This window comes from Carassius gibelio, chromosome A4 (assembly GCF_023724105.1).
Source record: "Carassius gibelio isolate Cgi1373 ecotype wild population from Czech Republic chromosome A4, carGib1.2-hapl.c, whole genome shotgun sequence".
NCBI lineage: Eukaryota > Metazoa > Chordata > Actinopteri > Cypriniformes > Cyprinidae > Carassius > Carassius gibelio.
This window is the reverse complement of record NC_068374.1, coordinates 4,756,072-4,779,769: the sequence shown is the minus strand read 5'-3', so window position 1 is coordinate 4,779,769 and position 23,698 is coordinate 4,756,072. Positions and strand designations below refer to the sequence as shown.

Genomic DNA, 23,698 nt, shown 5'->3' with positions numbered 1-23,698 from the left:
TTGTTTCTCATCTGTAAATAAAAACAGATTGTGCTTAAAAATTTATATTTAGTTTGGTGTAATGCACCTGTACTCCTGTCATTGAAATAAGCAACATACTTAAAGATTTAAAATAGCTGGTAAGTGGCCCATACTGTCGCAGAATTCGGGTTATACACCTCTCCAGGCTCAACCATCGCACTGAAATGTGCAGCAGCATTTCCATATACTCACTGTCATGGAATTCAAAAAATTCTGAAAAAAAAAAGAAAAGAAAAAAAATAATAATAATAATAATATATATCATCAATATAAAAAAAGTCTGCATTTTGTTGTATAAAAGTAGAGCTGGTTGAACCACGAACCTGCCAGGTAACCTTTACGATTGGTGCTTCCCTTAAACCAATACCCAACATCCACCGCCAGATCTTCAGGATCAAAACCGGATATCTGAAATACATAAATTCCAATAATTAATACAACACTATCAGCAAACTGTTTAACTTGCCATTGGACTTAACAGATTGGTAATATAAAGTGTACATTTTGAACGTACTTCCAAAAACCTCTGCCCTGCCTGTTTGGCAGTGTTGTGGATAATATGACAGGGGCATCCATGTATGTAAATGCTGCCATTTTCCCTAAGCATTCTGGCTGCAATTGAATTGTTGGCACCTGTATATACAGGAGCATTGTCAATAGAGAGACCTACACAGTTTCTCCAAGGGATGTTGCTTTCCTGCAGGGTGTCATTGATTTTTTTATAAATCACTTCAGCAGTTCCACAGTTCCGCCCACTTGTGGTGCACATATCAAAGAATCTGTGCACAACTTTGTTGCTGTCAAATATTCGTACTGTGAGGGGATTCATCTTCTCTAGACCTGTAACAATAAAGTGCATAACTAAACCAACATGTTGTTCAAAAATTGTATGAGTGTGCATGTAGAAATGGATAAAAAAATACAAATAACTGGTAGTTGTTAAACTCATACCAGTGTCATTTGAGCCATCTGTGACAAGTGTGCAGGGATTCTCTCTCATCTTCATCACCAGTTCCTTCTTAAAATGAGGTGCCACTGCTTCATTTATGATGCGCGTTGTTTTGGTGCTTGCGCTCTTAAAGCTCTGAGCCGTGGGGGAGTCTCTAAAACATTCTTTGTACAAGGGGCTGAAATGGTCAGCAACGGCAAATGGAACATTGTGCTGCACCATTGCAATGGCAACCTTCACCTCAGCCCTCCTGGTCTGCAACAGAAACAATTAATTAAATAACTCATAAAGCATTAGATAAGTGTTCAGTGTAATATAACCTACAATTTTAAAGGAAAATGCAATTTATCAAACATTGCCAACAGCCTTTTGGTTTTCCTTTGCTATGTACCTTGGCCTCTTGTACACTCATGCCTCCAACAGAAGTTGCTGGTGTGTAGACCTGTGCAACACTGCTGGCTGATTTTAGAGCCTGTTCTTTGGTTCGATGTCCTTTGCTTTCCACATGCCTGCTTATGTCCCTCACACCTTGATGGGCACAGGAGCTCTCTTGTCTGCAGACTGAGCACCAGTAAAAAGAGCTGCTGGTTCCCATTGTGATGAATGGCCATCGGGTTGACCACTCCTTCTTAAAGGAACACCTATAGGTGGCTGCTCTACTTAACCCTCTCTTTCTCCCTGTTTCCAGTGGGTTCTCCATGGTTTCCTTTATGGTGTCCTCCTCAGTCTCTTCCATGGACCCATCCTCTACTGGCACCCTAACTGCCTCCTCCACTACTGTCTTCTCCACAGTCTCCTCCTCTGACCTAGCCACCTTTTTAGGGAGCTGATCTTTAAGAGCAAAGCATGAAAGAATGCTCCTTTGCCTCTTCCCTGACATCTTTGAAATTTTGACAAATGCAATAATCAATATTTTACATTGGATAAAATATAATGAAATAGCCTAGGCAGAACGTTTTCACAATGGGGACCAGGAGGTTGTTCAGTAAAAATAAAAAGAAAGAAAAAACTAAAAATAAAGGGCTGCACAATGTGTCGTTTAAGCATCGATATCGCGATGTAAGAATCCACTATAGTCACATTGCAGGATGTGGATGTAGGGTGTGCTATGCTAATGATGTCTCTATTTTGTTTCTATGTTTTGCCACGGGATTTACACAAGCTCCAGTCTGGATCCAGAACACCTGAGAAGAGATGATGCTGACCCCTCAGAGGACCTCAGATGATGCTAACCCTGAATCAACAAACAGAACTAACAATTATTGCTACAAGTGTGACTGTATCATATAATAATTATTAATTAATAATATTAATAATGTTCATCGTCTGGCTGATTACGTCTTGTATTGATTTTTCTAAAAATCCTATCAAACGTGCACAAACTGACAGTCACCACCATAAGCTACTACTAAATATTGTTGAAACATAATTTTCTGTAAAGTTGCTTTATAACGATTTGTATTGTAAAAAGCGATATACAAATAAACTTGAATTTAATTGAATTGAACTGTGGAACTGCAAGCTGCTCCCCGGCCCTTGACGAATGCGATTCGCGCAGACCGTGAGAGAAAGAGAGAGCGCGCGAGAGGGAGAGAGCGAGAGAAAGAGCGCGAGAAAGACTGCGCGCGCGAGAGAGAGAGACAGGGGGAGAGAGAGAGGGAGAGAGCGCTTCAAACAACAGGAGCGCTGTCTTGCTCTCTCCCTCGCGCATATTAATCAATTGACACGATGGTGTCGATGTTTAAATCATTTAAAATGAGAATGTAAATCTGCTCACCCCATTTTTGTTTGTAAGAAAAAATTTGATTAGATTTCATATCGCAATATATATCGCAGAAAAATAAAATATTGCAATGTAATTTTTTCCCAATATGGATAGGCCTATTATAGAAGTCTCTTATATAAAACTGTCAGAGTAGCCACCCAGCCTCTTCAACGTATAGCTATACAAAATAATAGTGGGCTAATAATAGGCGCAAAAATAACCCATCAGACCAAAACATATCTTAGACTTTATATTTAAAAAATCGGGGTCATTGTCTTGGCCAATACTTTGTGAATTTCTTAAAATAGAACTAGCAGGGAATCAACAGGCTAGTGTTACTTTTTTTTTTTTTTTTATAGGCTAATTCACCTGATAGTCTGATCAAACTGCAAACTGTGTACCAGCTGTCTGGACACATAACGTTATATTCCCCAGCAATGATGAGATGACGTACTGTATTCTTAGGATGTTCTTCTCCCACGTTGATAAGTCTGTAGAAATTATAAAAGTGACAGCCGCTGTCCTCTTCTGTAACCGTTACGTTACCCAAGTTACTTCAGCGAACATCTGAATCTGTGTCGCGCATGAGCCTCTGAAAATCTTACCCAGATACAGCAATGCTTTTTTATGATTGGCTGTTCCGTAATTATTTTTTTTATTTGATTAACTGGTGCGTGTCAGGGCCTTCAAAGCTCTGTGGGGAACTTACTTGATTCATCTACCTGTTCACTGTTTAAAAAATAGCGCCGCAACTTGGTGGGCGTTATCCTCGTAATGTCTCTGCGTGAGAAATACAAGGTGTGGCGTGTGAACGGGTTGAAATGCGTGTGTCTCACGCCCAATGCGTGAGACTTGAGAGCCCTGGTAATATCTTTGTGATTTTAGGGACTACACTTACCGAAATCTTTGAAAACAGCAGCAAAAGTCAGTGATTCTCTGCTTGTCAGTTGTTGTGTTGGCGCTCCGTTTCTATGGCAACTCCCTCCGCTCCAGTGTTTGAATGAAACTCGAATGTTCAGCACGCACGCCCATTTAAACACGTCACAGTCACGCAGAATTTACATGAATAAACATTTAAAATTAGAACATAACTTAAATAATTTTATTAAATAATTAATAAATCATCTATTCTTTTTACTAATTTATCACATTATGGGGACCAAATGTAAATATAGTAAGTATAGTATAGTAATTTATGATATTGCTAATTTATTTGTTTGTTCCTTTCTTATTACTGACCTATCTTATTACTTGTCTTTAACACTTTGAAATTTATATTAATCTAGTTGTTTTTGCTGTGGTATTTTTTTTAAATCACAGGCAATATTCCTCTTGCAGTGTTTTGTAGGCTGCTGATTTTTGCTCAAGTTATTCAGCTGCAACAGAAGGCTTTGTAAAGATGTTTGACATCTAAACATTTTTTATATTGGATTTTTTATCTTATTGGAATCTAAACTAGGAATCGATAAAATTCATACAATACCCAAACCTTAGTAAGAAATGTTATGAACATAGATAAAATAACTGCTGAAAGTCAATCGTATTTACAGTACAAACCTTGTCAGTGAACTATGAGGGCAAAAAAACTAAACAGAAACAAAATAATCGTTCATTAATCGTAATCGAGGTAAAATGTTCAATTAATCGATTTTAGGCCATAATCGTCCAGCCCTATCTCAAAGTGTACACTGCACAGACGAGAAGCCTTGTTAGGAGTCCAGTTCTGTCGTTTCATGTTGAGCATCCACGGGTCTAGTCTGAGAGGGTCGTGATCACCTAGTGGAAAACTTTACACAGACAAATAGATAGTTACCTCTTTCACAGACTCTTTTGCATGTAAACAATTCAATGACTTTAGTATTAAAATGCTCAGAATAAAAGTGTTTTTTTTGGCTTAAAAAAGGTGGAGGCCATCACGGTCCTCATTCTGTTTGGGATATTTTTAAAAACTTAATTTGGCTTAATGCATTAAGACAGTGTTTTTCAAAGACCAAACTCAGAAAACACGTTATTAATAAATCATAGCCTACTTATGTACAGACAAGCAGATGAGTCCAGAATACGAACGCAACACGCATCTGGCGGTTTCCTCCCATAGAAATAAACGTTATAAGGAAAACGCTTAACTTACATGGCTTAATGCATTAAAACAGTGCTTGTCTGTACATAGTATTATTTATTAATCATGTTCTTACTGAGTTTCGTCTTTTAAAACAGTTTTATTTGGTTTAAGTCGAAGTGTTTTCTCATAGTCTAAAGTTAATGGTGTTCAGTGTAAGGAAAACACTTAAAAATTGTTGTTAAATACGGGCGTTAAATAATGTTACAGTCGTTAAATAACGTTACAGCTAATCACAGTCTGTTTGATTCTGGAGTGTAAAGTTTTAAATCCCCGTTATAAAGAATAAATAGATAAATAAATAAAATTACATTACAATATCACTCACCGGAAAAAAAGGATCATAGACTTGGATGGTCTGCTAATACAATTAACCGCACAACAAGACGTTTTATTTGATGATTTTAAGAAATAATCACGAAAACAAACATAGAATGTTTAAAACAAAGGCAGAAACACGGCAGAGATGACAAGTGTCGGTACACGATCCGTCCACCTGCACGATCCGTTCTACGCATGCGCGTAATTACGTAGTAGAAAACGCACATGCGCAAATGGTAATTCTGTTTTGTGACGATTTACGACGCTGCACGATCCGTTCCACGCATGCGCAAATTTGTACCGCGAGACTTAATTCCCTCACCGCGAAAGAAAATGGAGTTCAGCGGAAGGAATTAGAAGTTTGCCCTTTACGATGCCGTTAGGCAATATTTGGTTGACGGGTTAGTGGATACGGTGTTAAAGAAGAAGGTCTCACGAATGGCTGCAAATTTCGTTATAAGAGGTAAGTGAGTGTGGGAATTTGAAATAATATTAGCTAGGGCTGGGTACCGAGTTCGATACTTTTTAGGTAACGTTACCGACCGAATTGCCTCAATACTATCGAAAAAATGACTTCTTGTTTGGTATCAGATTCCAATACCTAAAGAGTTAACTCGTCAATATCAGTGCTTAAACAAATACGTAAGAAATGCTCAACGACACACCTAAAACATACTCCTATGAGGCGCGCGCACACACACACACACTCACACACACTAAAAATTTGGAAAAGTCTCGATGCCAACAGCGCGCGATGCAGTATTTGCAGTAAAATGCTTACTCCAAAGACTGGTACCATGACAGATGTGATGAAGACCTTGACAGTGCACGGAGTAAACATAAGAGCAGAAAGTTTTTCCGTCTCCGACTGGTAAATGAAGAGGATACTTTGTTGATCACGCTGACAGTGTTTATATTGCAATAATTCAAAAATGTGTTGGTTAGTCAGATTTTTTTTCCAGTAAGGAATCATGAACTTAACGTGTAATGTTACAAACGATTTCTGTTTCAAATAAATGCTGTTCTTTTGAAATTCTAATTCAAAGAATCATGAAAACATTTATCATAGTTTCCAAAATATAAAGTTGCAAACTGTTTTTATATTTCTGAAGGAAATGTGACACTGAAGTAATGATTTTGCAAACTCAGCTTTGACATCGCAGGAATAAATTACATTGTGAAATATAATTTAAAATCTTATTTGAATATAATACTATATCACAGTGTTACAAGTTTTACTTTATTTTTGATCAAACAAATTCAGCTTTGGTGATCATGAGCTCTTTATAAAAAATTAAAAAAGTGCACTATCTAAGGAGCATGAGTCAAACTGAAAAATAAAAAGTTTTCTGAGGTAATGTGTTATGTAATCTTGTTAAAAATGGATTTCATAAAATTGGTATCTAAAAAGTATCGTTCAGGAACCGGTATCAAAATTGTTTGAACAATACCCAGCCCTAATATTAGCATTGTTTTAGTTAACACATGTGAGCATGTTAGTAACGTTCCATCTAGTCAGACATAGTAACCCCCAACATTTTTCACCACACGTGTTTGCATCCCTGAACAAAGGCACATGCACGTAAGTGCTGTATTGTAATACCAAACAAAGCAGCAAAATCATTATGTAAAAACTTTGTTTGTCTATCACAGAAAATAAATTATTCTACACTGGCCCCAGTGCACAATTCATGAGACTGGTTGTGCTGTCTGATGAGCAGAGGCGGGCTGTCCTGGAGGAGTGCCACAACAACCCTGGCACAGGGAACCATGGGTGCGTGAGGGCGACCATGGACAGGGTTTAACAGTATGCCCTCTGCATCTGTACTGGTGCCATGTTTCACTTTTTGGATGTAAGTTGTAATTCATGGAATGTATGTATCCAAGAATGTTAAGAAACAAACAATGCAAGACTCCAATATTACATGTGTATTACAGACTGACATCCCATCTATTCGTAAGTGGTGGTGTATCCAGATTCTGGAGAAATTCTCGATCGCAAGGTAGGACACATTTCAAGCAGAGAAACACTGCTCTGCTTTACAATTATGCTACATTTAAAAGTACCATACTTTTGAATAGGCATGGGCAGAAATTTGGGCAGCGCTTTGCCTTCTGGACAGAGGAGGCAGAACAGCTGATGGCAGGCACCCTACCACCTATTTTTAGGATTTATCGACCCCAAATAGTCAAGGTATGGCCAAACCAGGTAACCATTTTTACTTATGCATTCTATATAGGTAGGTCAAAAAAATTGAATATTGTGCAAAAGTGTGTGAATTACTGAATTAAAGGATTAGTTCGCCCAGATAGCACATTTATGTAATTAATAACTTACCCTCATTTTGTTTCAAACCCGTAAAACCTCCGTTTATCTTCGGAACACAGTTTAAGATATTTTAGATTTAGTCCTAGAGCTCTCAGTCCCTCCATTGATGCTGTGTGTACGGTCTACTGTCCATGTCCAGAAAGGGAAGAAAAACATCATCAGAGCAGTCCATGTGACATCAGAGGGTCTTTATTGAAGCATCAAAAATACATTTTGGTCCAAAAATAGCAAAAACTACGACTTTATTCATCATTGTCTTCTCTTCCGTGTCTGTTGTGAGAGAGAGTTCCAAACAAAGCAGTCTGGATATCCGGTAATATCTTAAACTGTGTTCAAAAGATAAACAGAGGTTTTACGGGTTTGAAACAACATGAGGGTAAGTTATTAATTACATAAATTTGCTATCTGGGTGAACTAACCCTTTAAATGTACAACTTGAAACCGATACATTATATAGATTTATACAACATGTTACATCATATGATATATTCAAAAATAGAAGATCATAACAAACTGTTCAAGTCAAGGTGGGTCAGATGTACACCAATAATGCGATTCTTTCCAATGATCAGAGTAAGGAGTTAATCGCAGTAAGATGTTTACATGACTGGAGCAAATCTCTTCACTTCTACATGCAGTTTTTATTTTCTGATTATTCACACATAGCCTAATGCAGAGCACAAATGATGAACTCCTATACTGTCCACTGTTTTAATTTATGTATATTAAATAACAAACGGGTTCTTATGGATGTATTTTGTTATTCTGTGCCGCGATGAAGACCGAAATATTATGTCGGTGCCTGTAACAGTTTTATACACTGCTGTATATACAACTATATATAATGTATGAGATTCATGTTTTACATTTGAATTATTGAAATTGACAAACTTCCATAATATTCTAATTATTTGAGACCTACCTTTATTTACTTTGTGCATGTTATGGTTTAAATGAAAATACAACAATAATATTCAAACCATAACAAAATGTTTTCAGTCATGAATTATAAAAATTTAGGTTTGTATCATTCACATTCATGTCTATCTTCAAAAACGTGAGTGACACATAACAGGTTAATTTTTGATATTTTATTTTATCATAGGAGGAACAGGTAGAAGTGGAGGAGCTGCCCCTCACATTAAATTAAAACATATGTACGAGGCAGAATACATTGTGAGGAACAGTGTTGGGCTTTTCACTGGCCAGATGCAAGAGCCAACATACGTTCATGGATCATGATGACCGAAGGGAAGCATGGAGGGTGCTGGAGTCAATGCAGTGCGATGCTATGGAGCCCTTCACATTCATTTTTGAAAAAATCAAGGACATGGAAACCTTTATGATTATTTGCAAAGACACCCTCAACCTGAGAGTAAATGCTGGAGTTGGCCTGCACAGTGACCCACACACTGTGTGAGTGTGAGGGAGGAAGTGTGTGTGTGTGTGTGTGTGTGTGTGAGAGATAGAGAGGGGGAGAGAGAGAGTGTGTGTGTGTGTGTGTGTGTGTGTGAGAGAGGGGGAGAGCAAGAGAGAGTGTGTGTGTGTGTGAGAGAGAGAGAGAGAGAGAGAGGAAGGGTAGGAGAGTGTGTGTGTGGGAGAGAGAGGAAGGGTAGGAGAGTGTGTGTTTATGTGAGAGAGAGAGAGCGAGAGAGAGAGAGTGTGTGTGTGTATGTGTGAGAGGGAGAGTGTGTGAGAGAGAGGGGGAGGGAGTGGGTGGGAGAGAGGGAGAGAGAGAGAGTCTGTGTGTGTGAGAGAGGGTGAGAGTGTTTGTGTGTGTGAGAGAGAAAGTCAGAGATAATTTTTACTCTTAAATAAAACTTCTGTTTGCACACATGCTTCTTTCAAGTAATTTCCATTGTCAGTTTGAAATACTCTATAACGTTTCCCCACACTTGTTTGTAGTTCTTTCTTCATTTAAGTGCAGATAGTCTTGGCAGAAATGCATTATGTTCCTTGTTGGCTTCTGTAAACAACATTGAAGGGATTATTTCCCTCACTTCGATCGATATATATATTAGTCTATATATTAGTCTATATAGACCCATACTAATACAAAATTACTAACTTAAAGGTTAACTATTAGTCAAGTCTGCTTTGTCAATTCTTCCACATGTACAGTACATACATACAGAGAATCGAAGACCCTCCGGTGCATACAGATAACATTAACAGTACAGCCTAAAAATCTAGGTCAAATATAAAATGTAGATACAACTATACAATAAGGGAATGTAAAAAAGACATAATAAAATTAAAAATCAAGTTAAATAAAGCGGCAGAAGGCAGATCGAGTGCAAACCAGTGAAGTGAACAAACAGTGCAGATAAAATATTTTTAGTGCAAAAAGAAGCTTATTCAGTCTGATTAAATTGACAAACGGCTCAAGAGCAGTTATTTTATTTAACTGACAGATGAGTTGGTAGAATGACGCCAGTTCGATTAGCAGCTTTTAATAAACAAATAAAAAAACTACACAAACAGCCTTTGACAATACTACTGACCTCAGACCAAAACACGGCAAGTTAAGTAAATTAAGCCTAATACCAGCAATGAATCGCAATGTATGGAGGAAAGTGATCATGTATTTTCATGTAACGACTCACAAATCCTTTATTATTTTGGATTGGCAACCACGTAAACACATAGTAATGCATAGCGTAAGCTACATTTAAAAGCTGTTAAATGTTAAACACAATACAACTAACGTTACATAAAATATGCCGCAAGTTGTGCCGCCTTGCCGTCAAGTGTTTTAGTAGGTACCGATAGTGTAGGAAAACAGTGACGTTTTCTACTACGTAATTACGCGCATGCGTAGAACGGATCGTGCAGGTGGAACGGATCGTGTACCAACAACAAGTTCAGCGGCTGACGTGACGTGACGGCTAACAGATAGCAACGTCAATCAACCTGTCACCCAAGTGGCCACGCCCTTAATTATGCAGAATTTCAAGGCTTAAGATATTTTAGATTTAGTCCTAGAGCTCTCAGTCCCTCCATTGAAGCTGTGTGTACGGTCTACTGTCCATGTCCAGAAAGGTAAGAAAAACATCATCAAAGTAGTCCATGTGACATCAGAGGGTCAGTTAGAATTTTTTGAAGCATCGAAAATACATTTTGGTCCAAAAATAGCAAAAACGACGACTTTATTCAGCATTGTCTTCTCTTCCGTGTCTGTTGTGAGAGAGAGTTTAAATCAAAGCAGCTGGTTATCTGGTTCGCGAATGAATCATTCAGTTCACCAAATCGAACTGAATCATTTTAAAAGGTTTGCATCTCTAATACGCATTAATCCACAAATGACTTAAGCTGTTCACTTTTTTAATGTGGCTGACACTCCCTCTGAGTTAAAATTCAATTCAAGTTTCAATTCAAGTTTATTTGTATAGCGCTTTTTACAAAATAAATCGTTACAAAGCAACTTTACAGAAAATTATGTTTCTACAATATTTAGTAGTAGCTAGTAGTTTGTGCACATTTGACAGGATTTTAGAAAAAATAAAAATAATAATAATAATAATATAAGACGTAGTCAGCTAGACGATGAACTATCAATATTATTAATTAAGTTATTATATGATTCAGTGACACATTTAGCAATAATTGTTAGTTCTGTTTGTTGATTCAAGGTAGCATCATCTGGGGTCCTCTGAGGGTCAGCATCATCTCTTCTCAGGTGTTCTGGATCCAGACTGGAGCTTGTTTAAATCCTAGTTACCACGGGATGTAAATCCCGTGGCGAAACATAGAAACAAAATACAGACATCATTAGCATAGCTGCTGATCCAACAAAGTAAAATTAGTTTAACCCAAGTTAATGAATAAAAATGCACCTTTGAACAGATGCAACTACACTCACAGTTAAAAAGATACATTATTCGAATGCTTGGCGAAAGAGATGTGTTTTTAATCTAGATTTAAACAGAGAGAGTGTGTCTGAACCCCGAACATTATCAGGAAGGCTATTCCAGAGTTTGGGAGCCAAATGTGAGAAAGCTCTACCTCCTTTAGTGGATTTTGCTATCCTAGGAACGACCAAAAGTCCAGCGTTTTGTGACCTTAGGGTGCGTGATGGGTTGTAACGTGGTAGAAGGCTAGTTAGGTACGCTGGAGCTAAACCATTTAGGGCCTTATAGGTAAGTAATGATAATTTGTAACTGATACGGAACTTAATAGGTAGCCAGTGCAGAGACTGTAAAATTGGGGTAATATGATCATATTTTCTTGACCTGGTAAGGACTCTAGCTGCTGCATTTTGGACGACCTGTAGCTTGTTTATTGACGAAGCAGGACAACCACCTAGAAGTGCATTACAATAGTCCAGTCTAGAGGTCATGAATGCATGAACTAGCTTTTCTGCATCAGAAACAGATAACATGTTTCGTAGCTTGGCAATGTTTCTAAGATGGAAGAATGCAGTTTTTGTAACATTGGAAATATGATTTTCAAAAGACAAATTGCTGTCTAATATAACACCCAGATTTCTGACTGTAGAGGAAGTAACAGTACATCCGTCTAGTTGCAGATTGTAATCTACAAGATTCTGTGTAGTGTTTTTTGGTCCAATAATTAGTATCTCTGTCTTATCCGAATTTAATTGGAGAAAATTGTGTGTCATCCAATCTTTTACATTTTTAACACACTCTGTTAGCTTAGATAATTGGGAAGTTTCATCTGGTCTCGTTGAGATATATAGCTGAGTATCATCAGCATAACAGTGGAAGCTAATTCCGTATTTTCTAATAATATTACCAAGGGGCAACATATATATTGAAAATAGAAGGGGACCTAGGACGGATCCTTGTGGCACTCCATATTTTACTGATGATAAATGAGATGACTCCCCATTTAAGTAAACAAAATGGTAGCGATCGGACAGGTAGGATCTAAACCATCTTAGAGCCTGCCCTTGAATACCTGTATAGTTTTGTAATCGATCTATGAGTATGTCATGATCTATGGTGTCGAACGCAGCACTAAGATCAAGTAAGACTAGAAATGAGATGCAGCCTTGGTCTGACGCAAGGAGCAGGTCATTTGTAATTTTAACAAGTGCAGTTTCTGTGCTATGGTGGGGCCTGAAACCTGACTGAAATTCTTCATACAGATCATTTTTATGCAGGAAGGTGCTCAATTGAGCAGACACAACTTTCTCTAAAATTTTAGACATAAATGGAAGATTTGAAATAGGCCTATAATTTGCCAGTACACTAGGATCTAGTTTTGGTTTCTTAATAAGAGGCTTGATAACCGCCAGCTTGAATGGTTTTGGGACGTGTCCTAAAGTTAACGACGAGTTTATGATATTGAGAAGCGGTTCTTCGGCTACAGGTAACAGCTCTTTCAGTAATTTAGAGGGTACAGGATCTAATAAACATGTTGTTGGTTTAGATACAGTGATAAGTTTATTTAGCTCTTCCTGTCCTATGGTTGTAAAGCACTGCAGTTTATCTTTGGGTGCGATGGATGAAACTGAAGTGTTAGACGCTGTAGAATCTACATTCGCTATTGTATTTCTAATGTTATCTATTTTATCAGTGAAGAAATTCATAAAGTCATTACTATTTAACGTTGGTGGAATATTTGAATCAGGTGGCGTCTGGTAATTTGTTAACTTAGCCACTGTGCTAAATAAAAACCTTGGATTGTTTTGGTTATTTTCAATGAGTTTGTGTATATGCTCTGCCCTAGCAGTTTTTAGAGCCTGTCTATAGCTGGACATACTGTTTTTCCATGCAATTCTAAAAACTTCTAAGTTAGTTTTTCTCCATTTGCGTTCAAGACTACGAGTTAATTTCTTGAGAGAGTGAGTATTACTGTTATACCATGGTACAGTACGTTTTTCTCTAACTTTTTTCAATTTGATTGGGGCAACAGCTTCTAATGTATTAGAGAAAATAGTGCCCATGTTGTCAATAATTTTGTCTAATTCGTGTGTATTTTTGGGTATAATTAGCAGTTGAGATAGATCAGGCAGGTTATTTGCGAATCTTTCTTTGGTGGCTGGAACAATAGTTCTGCCCAGACGGTAACGCTGCGACATATAGTTAATATCAGTTATACGCAGCATGCACGATACAAGGAAATGGTCTGTAATATCATCACTTTGAGGTTAAAACAAACCAATATCTCGGAGTAATTCATGTACTCAAACAGTACACTGACTGAACTGCTGTGAAGAGAGAACTGAAGATGAACACCGAGCCAGATAACGAACGAAAGACTGACTCGTTCACGAGTCAAGAACCGTTTCTGTCAGACGCGTCCGATTCGTGAACCGAGGAGCTGATGATACTGTGCATGTGTGATTCAGCATGACGCAGACCGACACACAGAGCGTCTGAACCGAACTCATTCTTTTGGTGATTGATTCTGAACTGATTCTGTGCTAGTGTTATGAGCGCGGGTAAACCGAAGGCTTGAATCAAGGGCAATCATTGCAAATGACGCCATTATGTCGAGCACAAAAAAAACGGTGAACCGCTTTCTTCAACCGGTTAATTGAATCAAACTGCCCAAAACAACTACTGGTGATCCGAACACCGATGCAACCGGTTCTTCACTCGTGAACGAGTCAGTCTATTGTTCATTATCTGGCTCAGCTCGGTGTTCATCTTCAGTTCTCTCTTCACATCAGTTCAGTCAGTGTACTGTTTGAGTGCATGGATTACTCCGGGATATTGGTTTGTTTGAACTCAGAGGGAGTGTAAGCCACATTAAAAAAATTAACATCTTAAGTCATTTGTGGATTAATGCGTATTAGAGATGCGAACCGTTTAAAACGATTCAGTTCGATTTGGTGAACTGAATGATTCGTTCGCGAACCGGATATCCAGACTGCTTTGATTTGAATTCTTTCTCACAACAGACACGGAAGAGAAGACAATGCTGAATAAAGTCGTCGTTTTTGCAATTTTTGGACCAAAATGTATTTTCGATGCTTCAAAAAATTCCAACGGACCCTCTGATGTCACATGGACTACTTTGATGATGTTTTTCTTATCTTTCTGGACATGGACAGTAGACCGTACACACAGCTTCAATGGAGGGACTGAGAGCTGTTGGACTAAATCTAAATTATCTTAAACTGTGTTCCGAAGATAAAAGGAGGCCTTACATGTTTGGAACAGCATAAGGGTTAGAGTTATTAATGACATAATTTTCATTTTTGGGCGAACTAACCCTTTAAGTAACTTACCAGTTTAACAGTATTACCTCTCTATCATCCTTTTCCAGCTCCAAGTTACCTAGCATAGAGAGTGAACTGACTTTAAGAAATCAAACATAACAAATGTAAGAAAAACAAAGGAATCAGACATAAAAATGATTTGTATCATAAAAAGCACTACAAATAAACTTTCAATTGAATTGAAGTTTTGAAAATAAGGTTCAGAAAATAAGTGCTAAAGTAATTCTGAAAAACTAAATAATATAAAGACACATATTTTCCATTTAACATAGTAAAGTTAATGATGCAGAAGCTAAATCAGAAAATCTTCACCAACACCATGTATAAAGATTTAGAATTTAGAATAATTTTAAATAAATGTGGAGTAGCACTGCATGATTAACAACACATTTTTTCTTTCTATATATCTTTGTAAGAACCAATAAACAGCCAATATGTTAGTAATATACATGCTAATAATCAATAAGTTAATAACAAATGTGTTCCCTAATCGAAGATTAATTAACCTAAATTGGGTGAATTTAATAAAATAAATATTCCAGGAACAGGATTGTGAAATGCTACACTCAGTTGAATTTTAATCTTCTAGCTGCGTGGGGTGAGGATGACACACCCACGTTCCCGTCCTGGATCTTCACCTGAAGTGTGGTGAAAAGGTTTTCGAGGTGTCGTTGTGGAGGGAAGAGGCACTGTGGGACCTGTGTGAAGGAGAGGATGTGGTCATCACCCATCTTCGTCCCCGCATCCTCAACGACGGCCGGGGAAAAGTTCAGTCTTCCATATATACCTCTGTGAAGGTACATAATGCACAACTAATCCATCTACTATGTCCATAAAACACTAATCCCATGAAGAAAAGCCAGTTATAAACAATAAATGAATCAAGCTATATTTACTTTGTTTGATACTTGACAATAATTAATTAATTGACGTAATTATGTTAAAAAGTAGCCTGCATGTATAATTTAATAAAAATGCACAAATTAAATTTGATATAATCATGATGCATTATTATATCGAACTGAATCGAATCATTGACTTGACATGATAATCAAACCTAATCATGAAACAGTATTCAAAACTATGATTAGCTTCCCAAACTGTAGTATGTTGATATAAGTTTTCCAAAAGTACCGAGATAATCGTTTCAAGACAAAATTTGAAGTCCAGATATAGCACACTCTAACACTAACATTTAATGTGGAGGATATTAACTGTGATGAGATGATTGACTGGGCAGTTTAAAGTACGTAATGCAGGTTAGAGACTCTAGATGACTCAGTAGCTTATTCATAAGTATGCTTTAAAGAAAATCTACCTAATTTATCAATACATTGACTCACTGGGTCTCTAATCTGCATTACACACTTTAAATGATAACAGGGTGCGCATAACTAATAGGTGCAATTACGACAAAGTAGTAGGTCTCAAACTTTGGCAGCTTTTACTACACACTCTAAAGTATGTACTCTTAAGTGTACATATTTTTTGGATATAGTACAAGCAATTGAATTGGGATGCAGTGTAAAACTTTAAACTTCCAGGACTCATTTTATTTTATTTATTTATTTATTTGTAAAACTTACAGATTGCTATGGGGCAGGTCCAAGAAACTGAAGTGGAAGTTATCTTCCTCACAAGTGACTCCGTGGTGTATGCAATACCTGAGAGCATCTACTCAATGAGGATGACCTGATCTCCAGCTGCCCATGAGGCTAATTTTAAAACACATAAACCGCCGTGTTTTTAAAGGTTCATTCAGTAAAGCAGTAAAATGTAAATAGTTATCTGTTTACAACTCTGTCTGTTTAGTTTGTGGGGGTTTTTCACTGTTTAACATTTGATGTTTTCTCTGCTTGAAGCTTTTCTTTTGTTTGTTAGTTTTTAGTTTGTTCTAAACCATGTGTCAGTAACAATAAAAACATAATTCTGTGTTTCCACAGTAGTTGTCTTCTTTACCATTCATATCCTTCCTCTAACATCTATATCTTTAGTTGTGTCACTTTAAGATTAACCAATGTCTCATGGTTTAGGAAAGACATGAAGGAGAGTAAATGGTGACAGCTTTTATTTTGGGGTTAAGTATCCCTTTAAAGGCTATGTTGCAGGTTTTTTTTTTTTTCTTTTCTGGCAATTTTCTAGTTCGTAATAAACATTTAAACAGCTATCCATTGTATTTGATGTTGTAGGGTATTACAAAAAAGAAATATAATAAGGAAAAGTAGGTGATATCTTAGCGGTTAGCTACAGGTTAGCAATGAATCTTGTTTCTCCCACAATGCATTGCATGACGTCACATGAGGTACTCGCTTTTGGACGACAAACGAAAGCCCGCTTTAATACCATTGAGAGAGTGAGACGAGTAGTGTTAGTAGCTAGTGAAAGAGATCGATAGATTGATAGATAAATAGATAGATACATAGATAGATATCATAGCATAGCATAAATATATAGTCAGAGATAGCATAGCATAACAGATAGCTTAGAGAAAGAGTAGAGAATAAATAGACAACATGGTTTATTACTGTGTTTGTGGCGGGTGCAAGAACTAAAGCAAAACTGGACATAGGGTCCATTGTTTCCCCAAGGACAAAGGGATCTTCCGAAGCTGGGATGCAATTTGTCAAGATTAGGCGGGCAGATTTTTCAGCTAGCTCTGTCACCGCCTACTCGAGAATATGCAGCGCGCATTTCAAAGAGGAGGATTACCACTCAGGGGATGCCAAGATGGTCGCACTTTCTTTAAAAAGTACGAGGATGGCTAAGTTAATTCCTACCGCCGTGCCGTCTGTGAATGCAAACCTCTCTGCTTGTCCTGTCCCGAGGTCGAGAGACACCGTCTGCCGCAAGCGATATATTGCCACGGTAAGCATCATGCTAACGTTAATGTTTACAAGCTGCGTTTTAGCTAGCTCTGTTTGTATTTTGCATACCGTGTTCCCTTTGACACAGCCTCCACTACAAGCATGATCATTCTGACATTAGAAGAGCATATTTCGTGATTCACGAATATGAGCCGAAACAAAATTGCCCTGAAGTAAATGTCCATAATATGGACATCGGGAATCGTCATCGGCAATGGGCTTTCACAATAGTGTGTTTGCGTTTTGTGTTAGACTGCTACGGTTCTCTTTCACATATATTTGACCGTGACCGTGTAGTGGAGGCTAAACGCAAGTAAACACAGTTTACCCACCTCTGGAATATCAGAAACAGTTTATCCACTTTTCACTTCAAAGTTTAGCTACCTCTCAGTAAATTCACTAACGTTACCTCATAGAGTTTATGCACCACATGTACTCTAGACATTTATAACCACTTATTATATTTGTTTTCGCAAGATGATTACAGATACCTCACAGCAGGAGACCGTGGACAGTGTAGTGTACTGTGGAGAGTGTCGATACTGGCGATCAGCCCTTGCCCTCCTCCACTTCTGACGCTGTGACACAGTGTTATTTGAAGCCCCCCCGATGGTCTCGCGGTAAGTCTTGGGTATTTTAAGTGGTAGATATTCTGTCTAAATCATTGCCAGTATCTATGCAAGCAGTACATTTCCATACACATTGATTAAATTAATACATAGCCTACACCAAAACATAGCCGCTTAGATTTGCTATGATTGTCACATGTTTGGGTATGTTTACTGCCTCTCCACAGCTGTGCAGGTTAACCTGAAGCCCAAGATGGTCAGCGTGGGTACACAGACGTCTTTCAGCCCACAAACCTCCACTCCCCTCGCTAGTCCTGAACAGACAGATGATGAAGATGATGATAATGCCTCTGTCGTTAGTGACTTATCGTGGGTGCCCGAAGAGCCGATACATGAGGAGGACTTGTTTGATGAGGAGCCACCTTACGCGTGTGACCCCCACCACAAGTGAGATAATTTAAAACCAACATAGACCATTTTGAATGCTCATTTTATTGTGTACTGTAGCTTTGGTAGTTTGAATGACACCTCCCTCCCTCCCTAATTTTTTGTTGTTGTAGTGGCATTGACAAATTCATTGTTTGCCAAGAGGAGCTGATGGGCCTTTTTGCCATCTGTCCGGCCTGTTGTGAGAGGTCAGATAGTAGCATCGTGCAGCAGGAAGGAACTTTTGTTAAGATCAAGCAGGTACGGTTTTGTTTGCGCAGCAGGCCATCTGGTTAGAAAATCAGAATATCTAATTACAATCTGATAGCTCTGACTGTCTTGCCAGATAATTTACAATGTATGTACCAGGCTGGCTTTAGTCTGTTGGTTTGTGATGTGTTTTTTCCATCTTTGTAAGTGGCAATAATTGTCGCTGTACCCCATTCAAGGGGTCCTGCATGCCGCATGTCTGCTCCTCTGCCTGTTATTTGCATGAAATTTGTTGTATGTAATTCAAAATAATTTACCAATCATTTTACCTGTGCCTTGTCAACCTCTGTGTGCGGTGTTGTCTGGGCTCACTGTGTGTCTGCTTGATGTGCTTTTGCGTGTGTGTGTGTGTGAGAGAAACAAAAGAAACTGTGCAAACGTTTCAGGTCAGTAATCTTCGTCCTTGTTCAGTAAATGTTCAGTAACCGTTAAAAGCAATGCCAATAAACTGTGTTTTCTTATCAAAATTCATGTGTTCTGTGTGCTTTATAACATTTTAAGGGCAATTGGGGGATCACAACAGAATAAGCAATTATTTTTATTAATTTTCATCCAAACGAGGCAGTTGAAAGCCCTGATAGGTCTGGTCACCACTTTGAAATTGTTGTCTGATGGTTGAAACAACACAAGAGGGTAGAGGCTTCCTTATACTCCTGCCTAAAACTCCATAAGCCCAGCGTATAGCCTGCCTGTACGCAGTGTACCGGTATTGCCTAGGGATAAGTAGGAAAGATTCTTAAGTTTAAAACTGTAAGTAGGTTGGAAACGTCATTTTAAGCCTGTCTCTTATGCATGTTTATTGTGTATGCAACACATCTCCTGTCACCTATAGCTGTTGTTCAAAAGACTCAGTGTAAAAAGATTGGTAAAGTAAACAAACCATGAACATACTCGTGCGTGCTGGCTTGAAGGGGACCATGATCCTGCCTGAAGTGTGAGTATGCTATGTGTAGCACAAACGGATTCAGGCAGCATGCCTCAAATCCAGGATGCTGCGTTAGGCACGTTACATCTGCTGGCCGCGGGGTGAGGTCCTCGACCAGCGACCAAAACGCTCTCACCTCCCTACAACACAAGCTCTCCACCACAGTTTCCATGGGACGACACCGCCCACACAGACACCTGCCAAACACAGCGACACAGACGCATACTACTCACTCCCTCTACCGGTAAGCCTGACGGTGTCAATGACAATTAATCACGAGGAAAACTAGTTGGCACTATCAACAATAATCACACTGAAGACATGACCAGCCGTCGGCGTCGGCTACGTTTGCAAACAACATTTTCACCGGAGGAGGTGGTAAAAGCTTAGAAATTAACAGTAGGGGTTCACAGGTGGGACTGTCAAGCTAGCCCATAGCTAATCACTGTCACTAGATATAAAGAAAACGTTGACTTTTATTCGGTGCTATTCACTGACAGTAAAAAAAAAGTTGTTATTGTATGCACTGCTGTTCACAGACTACTAGCTCCAGCGGTCATTGCTGCGTTTCTAAATGGTAGCAACTCACCAGGACACTTCACCAACTCTCCACTCATTCTCCTCTGACCATGCATTTATTTGTCTTTGATTGCCATCGGCTCTCGGTATTTCCTCATTCGCCCTGTCACGTCTAAACGGTTCGAAATTATATGGCTGTGGGCCATCATAAATGTTAACTGTGGGTCTTTCCACCTCTTCCTCATCCCAGTTAGAAGCCATAGTCACTGAGTGCTAGAACTAGTTCTAGTAGCTGAGCTGCAAGGCTGAGGCTACCTTCCAGCACGTCTACCTCATGTGACGTCATCGCCGAATTGCGTAAAAAATAACCGTTACTAACCAAAAACTACAAAAACTGGACTTTAACACCATTTTGGAGACATTTCTAACTTTATATACATATCTTGACTGCTTTACGTACCCATTAATCGAAAGTAGTGTTTAACCTGCACCATAGCCTTTAAGCAAACAGAGAGCACATCCTTTAAGACACTGTACTACTGAATGTAAAACAATTAGTCCTGCTAGAAATTATAATGCAATCTGTAGATAGTCTGAAGAAAATATGTTATTGTGCCATTATTCATACTCATGGCACTATGTTAAAATAATAATAATAAAACTATAACAACTTAATATTTGTCCTAGAGTCTCACAAACTGTGACTTTTTTCCCTTTTTTGACCCATGAAACTTGCTAAAGCCGAGTTCAGACTGCATGATTTTCAAAGTAGTCGGGTCACTGTTCTTTTCACACTTTTCACACACAAATGACTAACATTGCCAGCATTCAGTCACTGCTGTGTTCACACTGCTCGATGGATCGGCGACAGGTTTCACACTGCATGATTTAACAATAGGAAGAATCGCGGACAATTCTGTCTGGCACGCAAACTATGTTTCACAATCAAACACCCACGAGATGTGACAAGGAAACAACACGATATCACACGTGCAAGACGGGAGTTTTCACATGAGACTGTGATAGCTCAGATGAAACTTCAAACAGACACGGGGGCTCCTGCTAAATTTATACTAATTTATCTTCCATTTCATGGGTCCAAACAGACCGAGAAGTAAGCCTTTTTCTGAAATGAAGCCATGCTTGCTGATACTGTGGTCTATAACTCCTCCCCGAACTCCCGCTGATCTGTATCTTGCTCTCTCATTGCTTTCTTTTGAGATTTTGCCATGGAAATCAGATTTTTTTTTCAGAATTTTTTGCGCCGTTTACGCACCTCCCAAAATTCGGAAATAGCATTTACCCACCTCCAAAGTGCGTTTATCCACCTCTAAATTGAGTTTATCCACCTCTAAATAGCCTACAGTTCCTATGACATTTTAAATTAAGCTTATGTCGTTTTAGTTTCATATTGTTCATTATTAGTTTCATAGGTTGTTTGTTGTTAAAGACGAAGTCTTTCATATTGCGCTGCAACTTGTCAGTGTTGACCAATTGCTTGCGGTGTTGCCAGTACAGTAGTGGGAAGTTCGGATCATTTTACTGACTCGGATCTTTGAGTCTCGTTCAGCAAAATGATCCAATGTTTTCTCTTCCCATATGGGACTGACAGGAAGAATAAAAGACTCGGACCTCACCTGTCGATTCAGAACCCATATGTTGTGTAATCCGCATGTGCAGTCAACACAAAATGAACGACTCACTCTCTGAGACAACTCGGTAGTCCTGAGTCATATTAAAGATTCGTTCAAAATGAACGACATGCAACAGACTGCATCAAGATTCAAGAATGGATATCCGACAATTAATAATAATAATATTAATAATAACGCTTATTTTGAATAGAAATCATCACTCATACAGCAGCCATTCATCTCAGCTCCGGTTTATTTGTGTTCGTATACATACACGATCCGCCAGGGCTATAGTCCAATGGTACTTACATTTGAAGAGATAATAATTTTATGACATGTTTGTAAAATATTTCGTCATACAGAATAACATTTCTATTCATTTTACACTGATTTATGCGATCTGAAGAACTAAAACAGCTAACAGAGCTAGCGATTACTCTCCTCTTATTGATTCGCATCAGCTATGACATCAGTGCTATATCAAGTGTAAAGAATTAATTAAAAATTAAAAATAAACGAAGAAAATAGTATACCAAACAAAAAAAATAATTGTAATATTGTAGAATGTAAAACACAGAAACTATGTACATGTATTCATGGACAGTTCTCTAAAGCACTCTAGACTCTTAGACTCTACTAGGAATAAAACCTCTGTACTGTTGCAGTGGATCAGGATAACGATCGCGTATCTTCCAGACGCAGCAACTTGGTATCACGACTCTGTGACCCTGTCCCAATGCTCCATACTGCCACACTACAAGTTACATGTGATTCTGACATGATGTCACTACATGTACTGTGCTCCTTCCATGGGCGTAGGTTTGGTCTCAGGTTTGGTTTGGTTTGGTTTGGTTTGGTTTGGTTTGGTTTGGTGGGGACACCCCCCCCCCACCCCCACCCCCCGCCTCAGTGATTTAATGGTAAAGATACCAGTTATTTAATGGTGATTTAGTATAACTGTATAATCTCAAAAATGCACTCTCAAAAAATAAAAATCTGAGACTGTGTAATGCTGAACAACCAAACGTTTTATTAAGATAAATTATTATGTACATTAGTATTTACACTAACAAAAAATACTCTGCCACAAGGAAACAAATCTAAATAAATAAATATAATAACCTTTTTCTATTATAAACACAATTTACCCTCCAGTACACTCACGTTTGTTGACTGCAAGATTCTAAGTTAAGGTACAGGCTAATTGACATTCAGTTACTTGCTAACGTAGCATTCTATCATCCTGGGTAATACTATCACCAGTTAATACTATTTTCCACAGAATATGCATTTGAAAGCCTGGTCAGTCACAACTGCTAGTTTATTTTTGTGGCTAGCTAGTTATTTTGCCTACTTACACTCTGACTCTGCTTTATGAAAAAGCTTCTTATGTCCCCTTTCTTCTTCTTGGGTGGCATCTACAAAGTACAAAAAGGGGCAAAAAAAAAAAAAAAACCGGAATATTAAAATGTTGGTTGGAGACGGCCCTTGTAACTTACCGTCGGCGTCATCAACATGCGCGCACACAAACCACCCGCTCGCTGCTAGTGCAAGCACAAAAGTAGTCCCGGCCCGAGCGTGTAGTCTGTCAGATACCCTGCCGCCAATCAAATTACGGCGTTTCTTGTACTGTCGTCGTCCTGGCCGTTAGAATCGATCCAAATAGCAGTGCAAAGATCCAAATAGCAGTTCAAAGGAGCTTGCTAAATATTGGTGGGGACAAATTTGTCATCTCAAAATATTGATAGGGACTAGTACCTAGCATCCCCCCCTAAACCTACGCCCATGGCTCCTT

The 23,698-nt window shown here is 38.5% G+C and overlaps 2 protein-coding genes across 2 annotated transcripts; both read right to left on the bottom strand.

The window, feature by feature from the left end:
- Positions 1 to 285: 285 nt before the first annotated feature.
- On the bottom strand, positions 286 to 2,308 carry LOC127981185 (uncharacterized). Its single transcript, XM_052585488.1, has 4 exons — positions 1,362 to 2,308; positions 973 to 1,225; positions 692 to 861; positions 286 to 429 (listed from the first exon to the last, which is right to left on the bottom strand). The coding sequence occupies exons 1-4, from the start codon at positions 1,848 to 1,850 to the stop codon at positions 286 to 288; spliced, it is 1,056 nt and encodes a 351-aa protein (XP_052441448.1). The 5' UTR covers positions 1,851 to 2,308.
- Positions 2,309 to 10,877: 8,569 nt separating this feature from the next.
- Positions 10,878 to 15,427, bottom strand: LOC127981169 (uncharacterized). The gene is made up of 3 exons (XM_052585487.1): positions 15,310 to 15,427; positions 14,706 to 14,754; positions 10,878 to 12,282 (listed from the first exon to the last, which is right to left on the bottom strand). The coding sequence occupies exons 1-3, from the start codon at positions 15,425 to 15,427 to the stop codon at positions 11,382 to 11,384; spliced, it is 1,068 nt and encodes a 355-aa protein (XP_052441447.1). The 3' UTR covers positions 10,878 to 11,381.
- Between the last annotated feature and the right edge of the window lie 8,271 nt (positions 15,428 to 23,698).